At 36.9% G+C, this 19,869-nt stretch overlaps 1 protein-coding gene across 16 annotated transcripts in view; it reads right to left on the bottom strand.

Moving 5' to 3' along the window:
* The window catches only part of PIKFYVE (phosphoinositide kinase, FYVE-type zinc finger containing), a 92,672-nt gene that overhangs the window by 35,655 nt on the left and 37,148 nt on the right, over nucleotides 1–19,869 (bottom strand). For 11 of the 16 annotated variants that reach the window (XM_050752590.1, XM_050752592.1, XM_050752593.1 and 8 more), the window contains 8 exons: nucleotides 18,353–18,500; nucleotides 17,658–17,825; nucleotides 10,329–10,388; nucleotides 8,207–8,336; nucleotides 7,255–7,435; nucleotides 6,272–6,346; nucleotides 4,141–4,248; nucleotides 358–498 (listed from right to left, as the gene is read on the bottom strand). In XM_050752590.1, the coding sequence (XP_050608547.1) occupies nucleotides 358–498; nucleotides 4,141–4,248; nucleotides 6,272–6,346; nucleotides 7,255–7,435; nucleotides 8,207–8,336; nucleotides 10,329–10,388; nucleotides 17,658–17,825; nucleotides 18,353–18,500 (1,011 nt within the window). Of the gene's footprint in view, nucleotides 1–357; nucleotides 499–4,140; nucleotides 4,249–6,271; nucleotides 6,347–7,254; nucleotides 7,436–8,206; nucleotides 8,337–10,328; nucleotides 10,389–15,872; nucleotides 17,826–18,352; nucleotides 18,501–19,869 lie in introns of those variants that run through there. The other 5 variants (XM_050752596.1, XM_050752594.1, XM_050752588.1 and 2 more) reach the window with 4 other exon arrangements.

Below are 19,869 nucleotides of genomic sequence, written 5' to 3' on the forward strand. Positions count from 1 at the left end.
CAATACGTATGGAACAGCAAAGACTAAGATTCTTTTTTTTTTTTTTTTTTTGAGACGGAGTCTCGCTCTGTCGCCCGGGCTGGAGTGCAGTGGCCGGATCTCAGCTCACTGCACCGCCTCCCGGGTTTATCACTGGGACTACAGGCGCCCGCCACCTCGCCCGGCTATAAACCGTTTTAGCCAGGATGGTCTCGATCTCCTGACCTCGTGATCCGCCCGTCTCGCAAAGTGCTGGGATTTTGAGCCACCGCGCCTGGCCAAGATTCTTGTATACCTACCATAGGTACATATAAATTCAAAAGCTGCAATTTTTTAAAATAAATAGAAAAAATAAAATAGAATAATAAAAACACTCACCGATTTTACATTAATGACCAAAGTAATACCATGTTCCAATAACATGTCCTGGGCAATCCGAGACACTGTTTTCTCAACTAGAACCAAGGTGGGTCGAACATCAACTATTCGCTGAACATAATTCTTCAAGAATTCTCTTTCCTAAGTAAGATAAATCAGAAATATCACACCTGGTAAAACGCAATATCTGGACATATTAAAATATCAAGATAGCTTCACTATTATTATCAATCTTAGTCTAAATTTTCTTCATCCACAAATAAGTCTGTAAGCAAATTAATTCAAACAAAGTAAGAATCTCATTCGTCATTCTAAACTTGATTATGCTGACAAGAGTTTCAGAAGAAATTCCATTCTCCAACTAATTTTCCTTGAAAGATTTTCAATTCTTAATTTAAAAGCCAAGAATGCAATTAGCTAGTTCAGAGGTTAAAAAAGCAAGAACAAAAAAACCTAACCTCAAAACTCCCAAAATAAAAGCCATTTCTAAGTTTGTTTGTTTGTTTGTTTGTTTTTAAGAGACGGGGTCTCATTCTGTCACCCAGGCTGGAGTACAGAGGTGCCATCATAGCTTACTGTGACCTCAAAGTCCTAGGCTCAAGCAATCCTCCTGCTTCACTCTTCTAGGACTGCAGGCACACATCACAATGCCTGGCTAATATTTTCTATTTTTTTTGTAGAGACAGGGTCTCACTATGTTACCCAGGCTGGTCTTGAACTCCTGGCCTCAAGCAATCCTCCTGCCTTCAGCTCCAAAAGTGTAATGATAAGTGTCAGCCACTGTGCCCAGCCCTAAGTGGTTTTAATATGGTTACAAATTCTCTCCTCTACATTCTGAAACCAAAATGAGTTATCTCTCTTTCTGGATATCTGAATAAATAACTCTTTAACAGATGCTACTTCAGCAACTTCCTAATTCCAATTTCCCAACAGATCATATAATACCTAGAACAGCCACAGTTAAAGATCTCAAACATAATGCTAATATAATTTTATCACAAAGGTTTAATTTCAAAAGAAATGAATATTGTGGCTAGGTACGGTGGCTCACGCCCATAATCCCAGCACTTTGGGAGGCCGAGGCGGGCGGATCACCTGACGTCTGGAGTTCAAGACCAGCCTGGCCAACACAATGAAACCCCGTCTCTACTAAAAAATACAAAAATTAGCCGGGCGTGGTGACAGGCACCTGTAATCCCAGCTACTTGGGAGGCTGAGGCAGGAAAATAGCTTGAACCTGGGAGGCAGAGGTTTCAGTGAGCCAAGATAACGGCACTGCACTCCAGTCTAGAGGACAAGAGCAAGACTTCATCTCAAAAAAAAGAAAAAATAAGAAAGAAATGAATATTGTAAATAACAACCAGAGTTAAAACAATACAATTCACTAATTGCTTCATAGTATTTCTGGGCTCCAGATGGGAGACAACTAAAGATGAGCATGTTTGCCACTCCTACTCCATGTGCCCAAAGTGTTTTCTGAGCAAGACTGTATTCATGTCCCTTACCACCCGTAATGGATGAGCCTACTCACTGCAGTAAACTTGCCCTATTATGAAGTATATTGCTTCTTTCCTTTGTTTTACTGATACTATTTATTTCAAATTCTCCCATTATTAACAAAATGGATTTTTTTCCTAAAATGTGTTAATTTCCTACTCTACTTACTAACTTGCAATTTAACAGCATTTAAAATAATTTTATTTGTGCAGCTCTAATAAAGTACAATCAGAATCTGTTTTTTTGTTTTTTTTTTAAGTTTCTGCCTGTGGTAGTACAAAGATGGCAAATAACTTTCCTTCCAGTTCTAATTCTAATCAACTATCATGACTACTCATGAAATACCATGTCAAAAAGGAGGCCTTGTCCAAGCTCAGCAAGGGAAGAGTATCAGAAAGTAGGCCATAAGCACAGCAGTGGTGAACCAAGAGATCTAGTAGACCTGGCCTTGTAAAGAAAGTAAAAAGTCACAGGCTAATTATCTCCTTGACCTTTGTTTCTCATCCTCCTTTTTCTGAATATCTATCTTTCAGCTTCTTCTCTGATTCGTTATTCCACATCAGATAAAAAAACTCAAATGAGCTGGTACTTTCTATCAATTCAGAAAAAGCTCAAATCAGCTGATATTTTCTATCAATTTAAACTAAGAAGTTTAAGTAGGGCAGGAGTTAAAGGTATAATAAAAACTATGTTTGAAAGTTTTGATGAACAAGATGCTTTGTTAGTGAGTTAAACCATGTTTCCTAAGTACAATCCCCCACAGCATACCTCTCTAACAAAAAATCTTTAGTCTATTAACCTGATTGTAAACATAGAGTAATAATAATGTGAATAAATTTAGCTGTAACTTTAAGTAAACAAACACCTGTAGATTACAATTAACCTAGTTCATCAATTCCAAGACATACAACTTTACGAATTTTAACATCTCTGCAACCAGGATGCATCTCAGTCAAAGCAATTCTGATCTATCATGTGAAAGTCTTCTGCTGACAATCTTCTGTGGAATCAACAAAACCTCCTTTGATGTTAAGCATCAAATTATCTTAACATAATTATTGTATTTCCCTTTATTCCTTTAGAGTTCTCTACTAAAATGTCTAGTCAAAACCCATCGTTTTTACTGATGGCACAGCTGAATTCCAAAGAGAAAACAGCCCCAGCTCACAGAGTTCTTAAGTAATACAGCAGAGTTTTATAAAGCACTGTCCCTTTTACTACAACTACAACTCAGTTTCTCTTATTGTTATCTATGAAATCAGGACAAAAGTGATTGCTCCTATCACTCTTGAAAAAATGTATTTACCTAGGAATTTTCAAGTAATACTTTTCCTAAATGTTTCTGGAACCCAATATAAGTGTTTCCACTGTAATATAATACACACATTCCTAAAAAGCTTCCATTTTGAATAACCACAAAACAAAATTAATAGCATTTATGGCAGAAAAGGAGCTGGGGCAGAAAACTTAAAACCTATGCAATTTTATATCTTCAGCACTAACAAAAATAATAACTGGTACCTTAAGAGGAATCACGGAGAGCCCAGGCAGAGAGCTTCGTATGGCATGAGGCTGCCTCAAGTGAAATTAAATGCACAAAAACTATTGCAATGCTACAACTGGAAATGGAGCTCTGAGCAGTAAAGCTACCAAGAACCAGAGATGTGGGTGTACCTCCCTGGGGAAACAGCCCTGCAAGCAAAAGCTCACTTTTACTTTCTTAAAATAGAGCTGGAAGGGTTTCTGCCTGTGTAGCAGCTGAGCTGAGACTGTTTTCCTTTCCGGCTGAGGGTTATAACCTACTGCAGCTATTCGGGGCCTCCTTGCTTAGGAAAAACCACTTAGAAACCAACACAACTTCCATCTGACATTATTCTGTTTGCCAACTACATATAAGCTAACTGGTGTTCTAGAAATGTGTTTTAGTAGCATAAACTGTATTACAAACCAGAGATTCCATTAGAAATCTGGTAAGTTCAAGAAATTCTCACGGTCTGATTTACTGTGAGAATTAAATACTTAATCCAAACTAGTATTTGGATTAAGTGGGAAAGGGAAACCAGTATTTGGATTTTCACCTTTTCTTCCTTATATTCTTGAACAGTTACATGTTACTTTTAACACTTTGAAACTTTAAAAATAATGAGTGACAGAGGTTTTGGTAAGCTATCAAGTTTGCCTATCCAATTTAATCAGTTAGAATTAAGTCAAAATCATTAAGAATTTATAAGCATCATGATACACAAACATCCCTCCAAATTATTATTTTCAGTAGTAAATTCTTACCTGAAGCACAATAGGATCAATGCAAGTAAACTTAGTTTCTTCTCTGTAGAGATACTCAATGGAACACTTCAACAGAAGAATTTTGGGGTTTTTAATACAAGAATTCATCTACAAAGAAAAGAACAGTTTGTTAAAGTTTTTAAAGGTTTGCATTTTACAGCCCTCCTTTAATTATAACTTTAAATCTATATTGTTCATAATTCCTACTAACTTAACGTATCTCATATTAGTATTAGTATACTCTCATTTAGTTCTTTTACGGTATTAAATTTTTTCAAAGCAAATAATATGTTCAGAACAATACAAAATTCTTCAAAAACTGGCTTTGCTTTCTTAATACTACTTTGATCTTCTATTCTCTTAACTTTTTTTTTCATTTCTGATGTTGTAAGAAGAGACATCATGCCCTGAGTGTGCACGGAGGGAGCAGTATTTAATAACGGGTTACTTCACAAACTCCAAGAAATAAGCAACTTTAAAAGCATATTTCAGTCTTTCTAAAATTCAAGAGGAGAAGAGGGAGAAAAGAATTAAAATGCCTCCTGAACATATTTCTAACAGAAAACATTTCCAATCATTAAGGCGGCAAGCTAAAATAGGTAACATGAAGTTCAAAAAGAAAATGTGAAAGCATCTCAAGCAGAGACTCTAACAATATACCCTAACCTTACAGCCACAGGCAGAATAGCAATTGAGGTTTCAGGCTGACCAAGTTTATGGACCCCAAACAGCAAACAGTTCCAAAAACAGTGACTCACTAGCTGGGAAACTCAATTCAGGACACTTTGTAGCAACTACAAATCAAAGACTATCTCTAATCAGTGGGACAAGACAGTCATTCATGCATATGTTTCCACCACACCTACATACAAATTTTCTTCACTTTCTGAGAAGGCATAACATATTTACCTCTTAATTCAACAAATATCATTTAATTTGGTTTAAAGTTCTCCTTTAAAGGGTAATGTGTGGTTTTAGTAAGACTCTGTGTAGAAATACTGACTAATGTGGAATTACTGCAATAAAATATGCGATAAGTAAACAATTGAAGCCAAGCATATTTTTATTTATCTATGGTCACTAACAATTGTCACGAATCTTTTTTTTGTTTTTTTGGAGACAGAGTCTCGCTCTGTCACCCAGGCTGGAGTGCAGTGGCGTGATCTCAGCTCACTGCAACCTTCACCTCCCGCGTTCAAGCGATTCTTCTGCCTCAGCCTCCCAAGTAGCTGAGACTACAGGCACACGCCACTATGCCTGGCTAATTTTTTTGTATTTTTAGTAGAGATGGGGTTTCACCCTATTGGCCAGGCTGGTCTCAAACTCCTGACCTTGTGATCCGCCTGCCCCGGCCTGCCAAAGTGCCAGGATTACACGCTCGGCCTAGTGCCTACTTTAAATACGGTACCACCATTTCCCTAACATCCATACATTCCCATTGCCCTTAACCTACTGAATGAGAATTTCTAGGGGTTAGGCTGGGAACAGACATTTTTAAAAGGTCCACATGTGATCTCAATGTATGTACACTACACTTTGAGAACCAAAAGACTTCAGAATAAAGTTCAAGACCTTTAATGAGATACAAAGCCCTTGCCTGTTTCCTCCAGCTTCATTTATATTGCCCATATTACACCTTAGGAGCTCAGAGTCTCCGTAACACCCCAGGTTATCTCACTCCACTCCTTTGTGCTAGTGCTACAAAGACATAAGATGAGAAGGATAACAGAAGAAAACTGACAGCTCTGTAGCCTAGCACTAGAAGAGCTATCAGCTTTAGAATGCTAAGCCTCTGGAAGGACTCCAGCCTACTAAAGAAACCCTGTCTCCCTAAGATGTAATGGGATCAGGAGATAAATAATGCTAGTATCTTATCATTCTGCTGATCTAGAAGCCTGATCCTCCCCACTTCCTCCTTCTGTCTGGTGAATTCCCATTATTCAAATTCCAATCCATTCATCCTCAGCTCTGGGAAATCTTCCCTGAACCTACCAAATTTCACCCCTATGGCAGACACAGCTGCCTTTCATTGTCCATTGTCCATTTCTTCCATGACTAAGGTGCCCCAACTTGTTACCTAAGCACACAGCCATGGTTTGCTGAACTTCACTGCTGAACTGAATCACATTACCTTTTTATGTGCAATGTTCTTGGTACAAACAAAGCCATTGACAACCACAGAATCAAACTTCTTTCCACCTGGGATCTAATGGAACAATTAAGAAAACAATAAAATTCAATAATAACATGCTTAGAATCTAGTCAGATGTATGCTATTATTTCTTTCCATTTCTTTTTAACTATTGTGTAATCAAATAAGAACAAAAAATTTCAGGAAATAATTGTTCCTTTCAACCAATGATCAATGGCATCTCTGCATGACTCTGTTTTCCCATCCCCTATTCTCTAATGTACTATACTAGGACTCTAAAGTACTCACTGACTGAATAAACTAGTGCCATGTGGCAGTTAACACTACTGTTTAAGTTAAATATCACAGGGAAAAAGCACACACAGGACTCCATTACTATCTAAATCAGAGGTGTCCAGTCTTTTGACTTCCCTGGGCCTCACTGGAAAATGAATTGTATTGGGCCACACATAACATACACTAACAACAGTGGATGAGCTTAAAAAAAAAATCACAAAAAATGTCATAATATTTTAAGAAAGTTTACGAATTGGTGTTGGGCTGGATTCAAAGCACTCTTGGGCAGCATGCAGCCCACAGGCCACGAGTTGGACAAGCTTGATCTAAATAAAGCAAATTACCCACTGCTTTTCCTCAGAACAGTGATCATAATCTGTGAGAATAGGGTTTCTCATAGCTGACGTGTCAAGAAGAGGAAGTAAGTAAGGAAGAACCTGTATCGGTTTGAGTTCCCAACCCATCTCTGATATAACTCATCCTTTCCATTCACCTCTCACTTCCTATGCGTGGCTTCCATGACTCCTAAGTGCACTGCTAACAAACAAAGCAGACAGCAAAACCTCCTACTCCTCATCTAGCAACCCTCAGGGTAATGACTCCTTTTAGATTACCATTAAGAGAAAAAGTATAATCAGTCCTGCCTCATCACTTCCTAGCATTAGTAAAACATTAGCAGAGCTCACTTTTTTGATGTGGACAAACTGACGGATATCCATGTCATCATCCTGGTTCTTGACATCAGGTCGGACTGTCTGAACAACCTGGCAGACCAATGACACGATGATGTCCCTCCAAGATGATGACAGTGAGTCACTATGGAGCAACTGCTGGAGTAGTGCCATCATGTGGTTATGATTAGCTGAACTATAAAAATATTATAAGAAAGAAGTTTGCATAGTTAATACTGCCAGAGACAATAATTCTGATGATAAAACAGTCTACAAAGAAATAAACATTTCAATTACGGTTCACAGATAAGATTTTCTAGGTCAATATCATTCTTTCATTATATCTGTACCTTAAGGATTTTGCATATAAATGAAATCTGAGTATCTTCCACTAAGAAGTTCCCTGCAACTGACTGAAATGAAATTTTAACACGTAAAATGGGGACAGACAAGCAGAGTTTGGGGCTCTTGGTTTTTCTGTTTTTTTCTCTGAGACAAAGTCTTGCTCTGTTGCCTAGGCTGGAGTAAGTACAGTGGCGTGATCTCAGCTCACTGCAACCTCCACCTCTTGAGTTCAAGCAATCCTCCTATCTCAGTCTCCCAAGTAGTTATGATTACAGACTCACACCACCACGCCTGGCTAATTTTTGTATTATTAGTAGAGACTGGGTTTTACCATGTTGGCCAGGCTGGTCTCAACCTTCTGACCTTGTGATCCTCCCGCCTCGGCCTCCCAAAGTGCTGGGATTACAGGCATGAGCTGCTGCACCCAGTCGGGGCTCTTGGTTTTATAAGAAATGTAATCACAAGTCAAAATAGGCTTTATTTCCTAAGTAATCTTAGTATTTTTTACTTTCTAAGGAAAAAGAAAAATACCTCCCTTTTTAAGAGGAATGATGCATACGCTTATCAAGTCACTGAAGATAATAAAAGTGAAAAATTAAAATTTAAAATTTCATTGCCTTACAGCAACCTCTCCATGGCTTGTTTCTCCCCATTCTCCTCCCTCAGGAGCTCCAGGTTGTTATGATGCCAGCCCAAAGGTGTGAAAGGCAGCTCTTTGGATTTTTCCTCTACTCGACGATTAAATAAGGATTCTAAGTACAATATAAAATAAGAAGTTATTACTTCATTGTCCTGTTTTATACCACCTACTCATGTATTTAGAAATTGCCCTTTCTCTTTATAAATGTTTTAAGTTAGCCAACATAAATTATTGGCGTAAAAAGGCAAGAACATGTAATAAACATATAAATAAAATGCATAAGAAAATACACACAAATACGTAAAATACGCTAAAAATACAGAAATGCAAGAATTAAGAAGAGCAATAATTGGCAACCGCCAAAATCAGAAACAGAACTGTGAAAATCAAATGTACGTAACTAAGACTCTCAAGCCAATAATTATAAGCACAGCTTCTGAAAAGCAAATAAAATGAAACTTTTGCTTCTCTTTTTAATTTTTAAAAAGGAGGGTGTTAATATCCCCTTAAAATCACAAACTGGGCAGGGCATGGTGGCTCACGCCTGTAATTCCAACACTTTGGGAGGCCGAGGTGGGGAGATCACCTGAAGTCAGGAGTTTGAGACCAGTCTGGCCAACATGGAGAAACCCCATCTCTACTAAAAGCACAAAAATTAGCTGGGCGTGGTGGTACATGCCTGTAATCCCAGCTACAAGGGAGGCTGAGGCAGGAGAATCACCTGAACCTGGGAGGAAGAGATTGCAGTGAGCCAAGGTCACGCCACTGCACTCCAGCCTGAGTGACAGAGCGAGACTCCATCTCAAAAATAGAAAAAAAAAAATCACAAACTGAAAAGTGCATTCAACAGAAATCTAAATGCTGGCAGAACACATGATAGCGTGGGTGATGAATTTTCAAGAAAGAAGCTCAGCTCAGATAATCCCAAAACAACAGATGACAGTGCAGAAAGTCTATTCAGACAATCTTCAATAGTGTTTCTCTTTCAATATTGGCACAGAGGTTTTTTAACAAAATTTTAGCAAGACAGACTCAAAAACATAAATATTAAAACATAATAAATAGCATTTATGTAGAATTTGTGTAAAATCTTTAAATTTTTTAAAGATGAGTGAAAACAGATCAAGACAAAAAATTAATAATAAATGCTTAACAAAAAAAAATATGTTCACTAAATAACTGTTGAATAATCTGACCAAATAAGTGGAAAGAAAAGAAGTAGGAAATGCTTACAAAAATTCTCTAACCTGTCCTCTCTTAAAAGCAAAACAAACAAAAAACTTCCAACAGCCCAGCAGATTACACAGTAAAGTATATGTCCATGACATGTGAAATACAAGAACTGCGCATTTCAATTACATAAAGGGCCATTCTGTAAACTTCTAGCTGAACCAGATGCTTGGAGGTGAATTTAGAAGCACTGTCAAGCTATCAGATAAGCTGCAGTGGCCTCCTTGTACCAGCTTGCCTTCTCTCTTTGATTTGAAACCCTGGGAGCCAAGAAGGAAGGGAAATTTTCTCCTATTATCTGAGGCCTAACCAGTGGAATACTATGGACCAATTAAGAATGTCTTTACTCTAGGAAGCTAAGCTAAGTGGGGAAGGAATAGGAGAAGGCTAATACTTCTCTATTCTCCTTTTGTGTCCAAAAGAAATTTATCAGCATAGTTCTTTATCCTCTCCTGCCTACTTCTCTTCCTCACTCCACAGGACAAGCAGCATCCTTAACTGGAGATCTGCCTATGGGCTTTTTGACAAATTTGGCAATCCTTGATGAGATGTATATCAATACTTAATATTATATTCACAATATAGTTAAGTGTAAACTATGTCTTTAAAAGAATTAAGTTCAAATTCTACTTAAAAGTTTTTAAACAATTACTTTTCACATCAGAGACCTCCTTCTTGCAAACCAAGTCCAAGTTTACATTCTTGGTTCTCAACACTCTCAAAATCATTATACACATTAAAAATTGTGTTCCTATACTACCATAATCAAATATATTTTCAGCACCTTCTCTATGCCAATCAATGTGCTAAGCCCTAAGTATACCCTCATGAACAAAAGAGACACCATTCCACATACAGCTTTTTATAAACTTACCTTTGATGAAAGCGTCACTTATTGAGAGCTGTTGTCCTCCAGTGTCAGAAATCAAATACTCTGCATACCAGGGAGACAACAGAGAGGGGGAAGGAAAGCAGAGACATATGACTATAAATATGTCAGCATAATTATATAGCAAAAACACCCACACACAAAATATTACTCATACTAAACCCATCACTGCCCAGCAAATTCAAGAAAGTTTTGGGTCAAAATGCCTCTTGATACTTGTTCTATGCACTTCATACTAAACTTAAGCAGACTTGCATTAATAATGCAATAGAGCCGTGAAACAATTCTCCTTAATTCAAATGTCAGATAGAGAAACATTTTTCTCTTACCAAAACCAACCGGTTTATGAACATTAAGATCTTCAGATACTTGTACGACCATCCTAAAGCATTACAGTTCTTTTCACATGTAACTTGATGATTTAACAAATAATCACTTTGCCTATGCACAAAGTAGTTCACAGAGAACCCACCTGATAAAACAATACAAACTTTTTTAAAATTTCAGAATATAAGCTATAAAACAAATTAATACAGAAGTGACATTGGCAGGAAAAAAGATAAAACTCATCAGTATTTGTACTAGTTCCGAATAAGCATTTTTGTTTTTCAAAAATTATACCAAACACTGCCGAATTTTTGCTAGACATTAACTGAACACATTCTGAAGGCTTTTAATAAATAAAAAAGTTTTCTTACTAGTGAAACTTACTCTTTACTTCCCCATGAACTTTCTCTAGGTCTGTGACCAAGCATAGCTCAAATGGGGTTCTTTCCACTATGCAAATTAAAACACGATGCATGTTAACTCCTTTAAGGTAAAGGTTCTCCACAAAATTTTCTCCAAGTTCATTTATAAACAACTGGGCTTTAAAAGTTACTATGTTTATAAGCCAATATGCTCATCCTTCCAACCAGGAAACAAATAAAATATTTTATTTAGAAAGTTCAAGTGCACTATGCCAAATATAATAAAATCGAGTATGTGGACAAGACAGATGTTATACTTTATTTCTACTCTTCCCTTACAGAAATGAGTAACACCAAATTCTCTCAATTCAATTAATGTACTGTTCTTTACCAGCCTTCTCACACTAAAGCTTAATTGTATCTATGAGACTCCAGAAATGGTGGATTTTCCTCATTTAGTTATGAAAAAAATTAAGCCTACAGAAAATGCTGTATACCATCCACCTGAGTTCAACAATTGTTAAGGATTTGCCATATATGTGTATGTTTCTTCCCTCCAATCACTCAAAGTTACACACATCATGACACTTCACCACTAGGACATCAGCACAACTCTCATAAAAATAAGGGTATTCTTCTCTATAGCACAGTATTATTTACATATTTGAGAAAGTTAACAATGTCTTAATAGCACAGAATTAACCCATACTCAAGTTTATCCAACTCTCCCCAAAATGTTTTCTAATCAACAGTTTTTTTCTCAAGCCTCGATGCAATCAAGTTCACACATGGCATTTGGTTCCTGTATCTCTTCATTCTCTTTTAATCTAGAACAGATCTCCTTTTTTCCTTTTCATAAAATGAACTTTAAAAGAACCCGGGTTATTGTTCTGTGGGATGTCCCACATTCTGAGTACAATCGTTTTCTCATGGTGTGTTTAACTTGCTCCTCTATCCCATGTTTTCCTGTACACAGAAAACTGCATCTAGAAGTTTACAGAAGTCATGGTTTTCACCTTCTTCTCTAGGTTCTACTTGCTAACTTTCCAAGAATAGTTCAGAATCCTGCTTGCAACACATAGTAAAATATATTTTAATTGTATAATTCCCTAAGACCAATAATGAAAAATTAAGTTTGAAAATAGGGTTTTCTCACTTAAGATAGAAAGCATAAGTAGTATTTTTTAAAGTACAGATATTTCAACCAATTTTATAAATCCAATTTTCCTCAGCCTTAAACAATATAGGACAATCCATAAGAAAATATTTAATAAGTACTACCTTTAATTTCAATGTAAAGATTTTAAAAATTCCCATTTGTTTTTATACAAAGGGAATGAAAACCAGAGGCAGAAGAATTCTATTATTCTTTCACATAACTACCAGTCTCCCTGGAAATCTTTATTTTCTTGTAATCAGTGTTCATCTTGACTGTAACACTGAGCAAACTATTACAACTTCACAAGAAAAAAAAAATGTAAGAATAACTCTTGTTAGTATGTTAAAAACTAAGAGAGAACTGTGAAAGCCAGCTATATTTATTAAGAGATTTATGAAGTCTTCAAATTATAAGGTTGCAAATGACCTAAGACGTCAATTTAATAATTATGTTCTTCCTAATGCTGGAACCTTCTCTATAATATTCTCACTGAGTAGGTTAAAAGATCATAATTTCTTTTTAATTCTAGATCTAGGTTTTTCATTTCACAGATTTAGAATTAAAAGAAAATTTAGAAGTCCCCAAGTCTATGTAACCCATCACCCAATGTGGGTATCCGTCCTCAGTAACTATGACAAGTGATCATTCAGACACAACCTGGACACTTCCCATGCACAGTGGCAAAAGTTCACTACTCCTGACTACTGAATCTATTTCTTCCTTCAGCCATATGCAAAATAAATATAATTTCTTTCAGGTACTCTTCAGATACCTAAAGGCAACACCAAGTCTTCTTTTCTCCATTTCAAATAGTCCAGATTCCCTTATCACGGTTTTCAGATGTCTTAGGATCCTGGCAACCTCGCTCTATTCATAAATCAGAACTGGACACAAAACATTAAATTGGATCCTCATTCTAGACATTATATGGCCACTAACGAAATCTATTATTGCACTGGGGGGTGCGGAGGGGTTGATACATCACACTCTTAAATTTGCAAATAACTAAAACTTAGATCTTTATCACACAAATTATTAAGAGTGACTTTCTCCAAAGTACTAATAGTAAATGTGTTAAGCCTTATTATTATATTATGTTTAACTGTGTTAACTATCATCTTGTTAGTCTCAATCTATTGCTTGAGAAAATCAAGATTTTTAAATGTCAGTTCTGCTATCCAACACACTAGCCATTCTTTCCAGATTTTAATTATTTGTGGATCTAAAAAACATTAAAAGTGCTGACCAAAAAAAAAGTGGTGAACAACACTAAATACAGAGAGTCAAATCCCTATAACATAACCCAGGAGCAACCGCTTCCTGTTGACATCAAATTATTAATTATCCTTTCAATATTTTGTACAACAAGCTACAAATCCACGTGTTAACACCAGTAGTGGGCCAGGTGCAGTGGCTCACGCCTATAATCCCAGCACTTTAGGAGGCCGAGGCTGGCGGACTGCCTGAGGTCAGGAGTTCGAGATCAGCCTGACCAACATGGTGAAACCCTGTCTCTACTAAAAATACAAAAATTAGCCGGGCGTGGTGGCTGGTGCCTGTAATCCCAGCTACTTGGGAGGCTGAGACAGGAGAATCGCTTGAACCCGGAAGGCGGAGTTTTCAGTGAGCCAAGACCAGGCCATTGCACTCCAGCCTGGGCAACAAGAGCAAAACTTTGTCTCAAACAAACAAAAAAAACAAAAAAAAAAAAAAAAAAAAAAAAACACCACTAGTAGTGGTATCATAAACTCTTACATTCACCAAACACACTACACTCTTTGTGTTTTTCATATTAAAAGCTCACACTAAGTAGAATGGTGGTTACCAGAGGTTGAGGAAGTGAAGGGAATGGGGAGATGCTGGTCAAAGAGTAAAAAGTTTCATTCAGACAGGAAGAATAAGTTTTTGAGAAATATTGTACAGCATGACGACTATAGTTAATAACAGTATATTGTATATTTCAGAATTGCTAAGAGTAAATTTCAAAGGTTCTCACCACTAAGAATAATAAGGATTTTTTTTTGTTTTTAAGATAAAAGTCTCACTCTGTCATCCAAGCTGGACTGCAGTGGCAAAATCATGGCTCACTGCAGCCTCAACCTGCTGAGCTCAAGCAATCCTCCCTCCTCAGCCTCCCAAATAGCTGGGACCACAGGTGCATACCACCACACCCACCTAATTTTTTTGTATTTTTTGTAGAGATGGGGTTTTGCCACATTGCCCAAACTGGTAGTTTGTTGTGTAAAATATTGAAAGGATAATTAATAATTTGATGTCAACAGGAAGGGGATGCTCCTAGGTTATGTTATAGACTCAAGCAATCCGCCTGCCTCAGCCACTCTAAGTGCTGGGATTACAGGCATGAGTCACTGCACCCTGGCCCAACAAAAAGGATTTAAAATGATGAATATGTTCATTAGCTTGGTTTAATAAACATATCCATCATTTCAAATCCTTACTTGTTCCTTAATCATTCCATATTTTATACATATATTGTAACATCTTTTTATATCCCATAAATACAATTAAAATTTGTCAATTTACAATTTAAAAAATAAAGCTCATACAGACTCCAAAGCCTGTGCTTTAAACAAATAAATATGACCATTGCCTTTGCCTCTTTTAACATATTTCAAGTACGAAATCGTCCTCTTTGTCTACAAAGCTATTGAGAGATCATTAAATGTCTTATTAACATCAACAAAGATAGTATCTCTCATAGTCTTCTGATTTATCAATCTTGTATCACCATAAAAAATGGAAATGGGGTTGTTTTGGAATGACTTATTTTGGTTAACCAACACTGGTGCCCAGTTACCACCAATTCCTTGTCTAAATACCACAGACCATTCTGTTCACTACTCTTCTCTACATTTTTCCAGCCTTCAATGTCACATCAAGAACCCATCTTTAAAAAATAATAATAATAATGCATCTATCACTACAGTCATCTAGACTCTCTCCTACTCTTTGCAACTCTTCAAAGATAACAAACTCTGGCTCCATGATCCCAGATCCAAAGTCTTTCAATAACCTGGTATATAGTTTGCCTAAACCTGGCAACAGACTTATTTAAAAAACCATTAATTCTCTATCTCTTTATTACCCTGGACTTCACTTTCCTCTTAACCACGTGTATTCTTTTCTGATAAGATTAGTCTAAAGAGTGGGGAGGAAAAAAAGCCTTCTTTCAGTCATCAATCAATATTACATAACTTTCCCAAATAACTGCCCTAGTTTTTCTTTCTACTAAACTTTAAATCTTTCTCAGATATCCTTGGCATTTTCTCCAACCTTCAGTGCAAGCTGGACTTCTATTATACTGTCATTTTTCTTAAAAGTGCTGTCCCCTCTTTCAGATTTATTCCCCTATGCAAGTTGCCACTTACAACTTTGATAGGCAATCTGTTTAAAAGATTGAGGGCCAGGCACAATGGCTCATGCCTGTAATCCCAGCACTTACGGAGGCCAAGGTGGGTGTGGATCACTTGAGGCCAGGAGTTCAAGACCAACATGGTAAAACCCCAGCTTTATTAAAAATACAAAAAATTAGTCAGGCATGGTGGTGTGCACTGGTAATCCCAGCTACTCAGGAGGTTGAGGTGGGATAATCACTTGAACCTGAGAGGTGGAGGTTGCAGTGAGCTGAGATCGCACAACTGCACTCCAGCCTGTTGTCTCTTAAAAAAAAAAAAAGGGATTGAGATCAGGGAGGTTCGAAAGGAGTCATATTTTTGTTAACTGCAGGTGTTTCTCCTGTCAATTTCCTTGGAGACACAATCTGGGGTTGTTACCATAACAATGTCATTTTTGGAGCCTCCTGTTCCATTCCACTCCACATGTTCTCAAGTTAGGTTTTCAAAAGTAAGTATCTGACTGTGCTCAGCAGTCTATCCTTTGCTATTACAAACTCTATGATGACAGGTCACTCTTCAAGATTTTCAGAACTCCTTTAACATCCCAAGAGGTGAAATCATCAGCAAGTCAAAAGTGTACTTCATATTCTGCTTACAGCAAAATGCAATTGCCAACAGATGTGTCCACAGAACAGATGTTCATCATCTGTGTGCCCCTGACCCACATCTGTAAGTTTATATTCAAAACCTTCATAATATCCCCCATGTGACCACCATCTATAGTTAATTCTCACATAAGTGTCATATCTGCTTTTCCATCCTTTCATACTCACCCAAATATTCTCCATCATTTTTCCAGTTTCCGTTTTGAGGATTTCCATAAAGATGTCTATCTTATTCATGTTCAATGTTAGTCAAGTCTCCTCATTAACACACCCTCTCTAAATTTCTTATTTTTAAATAACATATTCCTTTTTATTACTATAACTCTTAAGTATCATTTTACCACATTTTGATAATAGCTAATACTGACAATTATGAGAAATTTGTTGGAGAAATACAAACTTGTATCAAATCATTTTAGTATAAATGTTTGGTTCAAAAGCTTCTGTTTTCTGATCTATTTTTAGGCTCAAAATAGAGTGCGCAAAACTTAGGCAAGCATTTCAGATCTAAGTAAGGAGACAATTCTACTTTAGACAGTTATATGTTTAAAATACAAACTCCAGGTAAAATCATGGAATAAAGTGCTTCATCTTTATAATATTGATTTTTCAGTTATTACGACATAACGAAATCCCACATTTATTTATTTACTCGTGCATTTTTTACTTATTCACTTTTACACAATCCCATGATAGGACCATAATTTAAACTGGCTTTTAATTATATCCAATAAAGTAAGCCTCATCATCCATTTTAACAACAGGCATTTCTTATAAGCTGCTATGTTAGATTTTAGTAATGTTTACCTCTTTCTCCTTTTACACAAAATGTCTTTTGAATATGGTCACTACTATTTTTGAGCCAACAGACTAAAGCATCAAATAAGATAGCTAAAAATAATGAATTCATTTTACATTAGAGAAGAAATTGTTTTAATACATATAGAATATACATAATAAGCATTATGAATTATTGTGGAGGTATTCTGGAATGTGTGAATGATTTTCCCCCAATCTAGTTCAAGCATCTTAATGAGTTTAGTGAAATATTATGTTACTGGGTAACAGCAAAGGCAAACAGGCTTTAAAATGTTAAATGAAGAAAGAGAAAAGAATAGAGCAGAACATCCATGTTATAAATGCAAAGAAATGCCACCTTGGAAGTTGCACATTATGGGAAGAGCAGTCAGATGTGGTTCCTTTTAAAGACTACAAGCTTTAAACTGGGCATGGTGGTGCTGAGGAAGAAAACAAGAAATAAAAGGAATCAACCAAAAAAGGTATGGGGAGGAGGTGTGGGAGAAATGAGAAAGGGTAGAACAAAACCCACACCAAATCCCCTCAGCCACATGGGACAGAGGAAGCCAGAAAGACAGGCTGGCATGAGATCCTATGGCCCAGCTGTCCAGCCTGTGTTTGGATTCCAGATGGTGACTACCTCCTACCTTTTTGGTCAGCAGGGTGAGGGGGCACATGTGGGTACTTGGAGGGCTTCTTGATATGGAAGTTCACGTTGTCCAGCTCCACGTTCAGGCTGATAGAAGCGGCTGAGTCACTGTCCACTGTGGACTGGAAACTGCTGACTGATGTGCGCTTGCTAGGACTGGCAGAATCTTTTAGTGTTGGGAAGGGGAAAGAAATATAGGGAGAGGAGGGGAGTAAAAATGGGTTTTATCAGGGTATTGGAGGAAAGGAGAAAAATGTTTTTTTAATATACAAGCCCAATGTGCAATACCAAAATGGATACAGTATTTTCATGTACTTCTGTGTAGACTTAATAAAATTTGAACAAGTTAAATGTAAAATCAATTTTTAAAATGAAGAAATATATTGGAGGTTCTGCAGAGAGAAAGTCTGATATCATAGTGAAGAGATGAGAAAGTTGTCTGCTGCCATATTATTAGTTCAGTTATTTTTAAGCTGCTGCAAACTACAGACTATGGTAAAATCTAGAAGTGTCAGCCTAACAAGTTGGTTTAAGAAAATACTGTATCTAAGACAAAGACTGCTATCAGATGTTTCCATTTAGTTGGAGCCATAAATCATAAAGCGGAATTATTTCAACAAACAAGGTAATCATTTTATCATTCATACACAGTGACAACCCATCAACACTAAAATGTTAGAAAGTTAAACTCACTAGCCAAATTATCGTCACCTTCTTCAGCTATCTGTTCTGTGTCACTGTCATCAAACTTTATGTCTTTAAACCAGGATGGTTCAGAGTGTCCTTCCACGGAGTTCACCGAGTCACTGTCTGGAGAAGGCGTCTCAGAAAATTCTGTACTCTGAAAGGATGAAGACAGGATCCAAGCAATTGGCCCTCCATGGCAACAATGTTAAGGCTGTCACACTACAAATAAATTGTAGTCCAATATTTCTATGAACTTAACAATTGAATTTATATAAAAATAAACAAATTAGCAAAAACTAAGTTATAAACCAGAATCATACTGACGATTCCACTCTTTAAAATTGTAATTTTCGTTAACTAGAAGACTTAAGTTGTATATTAAGAACAAAACATTTTTTTAATACAGATTTTAGAGTGTTTTATTTCATGCCTTAGTCCTGAGAGTGAAGATAGCTTAGAATTTATTTTAGCTCTGGGGAAACTCTCTCCAGAACACGTATTGGAAAATAAATTTTAATCAATCACACCACACCAGTATTTGGAGTCATTTGTCTCTTCTAACCATTGACTTTCCAATTTTAGTTCACAAAGGTGTTACTAAACATGACACAGCTGACCCTTGAACAAGGGTTTAAACTGCACGGGTCTACTTATATGTAGTTTTTTTTTTTCTGCCTCTGCAGACAGCAAAAGCAATCTCTTCTTTTCCTCCCTCCTCCTCAGCCTACTCAACATGAAACAATGAGGATGAAGACTTTTGTGAGGATCCATTTCCACTTAATGAATAGTAAGTAAAGTTCCTCTTCCTTATGATTTTCTTCATGTTTCCGTAGCTTGCTTTATTGTAAGAATATGGTATATAATACACACAACATACAAAATATGTATTAATTGCCTGTTATTAATAAAGATTCCAGTCAACAGTAAGCTATTAGTAGTTAAGTTTTGGGGAAGTCAAACATTGGTGAATTTTCAACTCTTCAGGGGGTCAGTATCCCTAACTCTTAAGGGTTGGCTATATATACATGTGTGCCTGTGTGTATATATATGTATATATATGTTTATATGTGTGTGTGTATATATAACCCACATATTGTATCAAATTACATAAACCAAGAGTGAACGTATATCTTTTTCTGAAGTTATATCTTTAAGTAATTTCCACTTCCCTAAAGCAAAAAAATATATATTCATCAGTATACCATTGTTTTTGTTTGTTTGTTTGTTTTGAGATGGAGTCTTGCTCTGTCATCCAGGCTGGAGTACAGTGGCGCAATCTCAGCTCACTGCAAGCTCCACCTCCCGGGTTCATGTCATTCTCCTGTCTCAGCCTCCCAAGTAGTTGGAACTACAGGCACCCACCACACACCTGACTAATTTTTTTGTATTTTTAGTACAGACGGGGTTTCACCGTGTTAGCCAGGATGGTCTCGATCTCCTGACCTCAGATGATCTGCCCGCCTCGGCCTCCGAAAGTGCTGGGATTACAGGTGTGAGCCACCGCACCTGGCCATCATCACTAT

The sequence above is a fragment of the Macaca thibetana genome, chromosome 12 (genome assembly GCF_024542745.1).
Source record: "Macaca thibetana thibetana isolate TM-01 chromosome 12, ASM2454274v1, whole genome shotgun sequence".
Classification (NCBI taxonomy): domain Eukaryota; kingdom Metazoa; phylum Chordata; class Mammalia; order Primates; family Cercopithecidae; genus Macaca; species Macaca thibetana.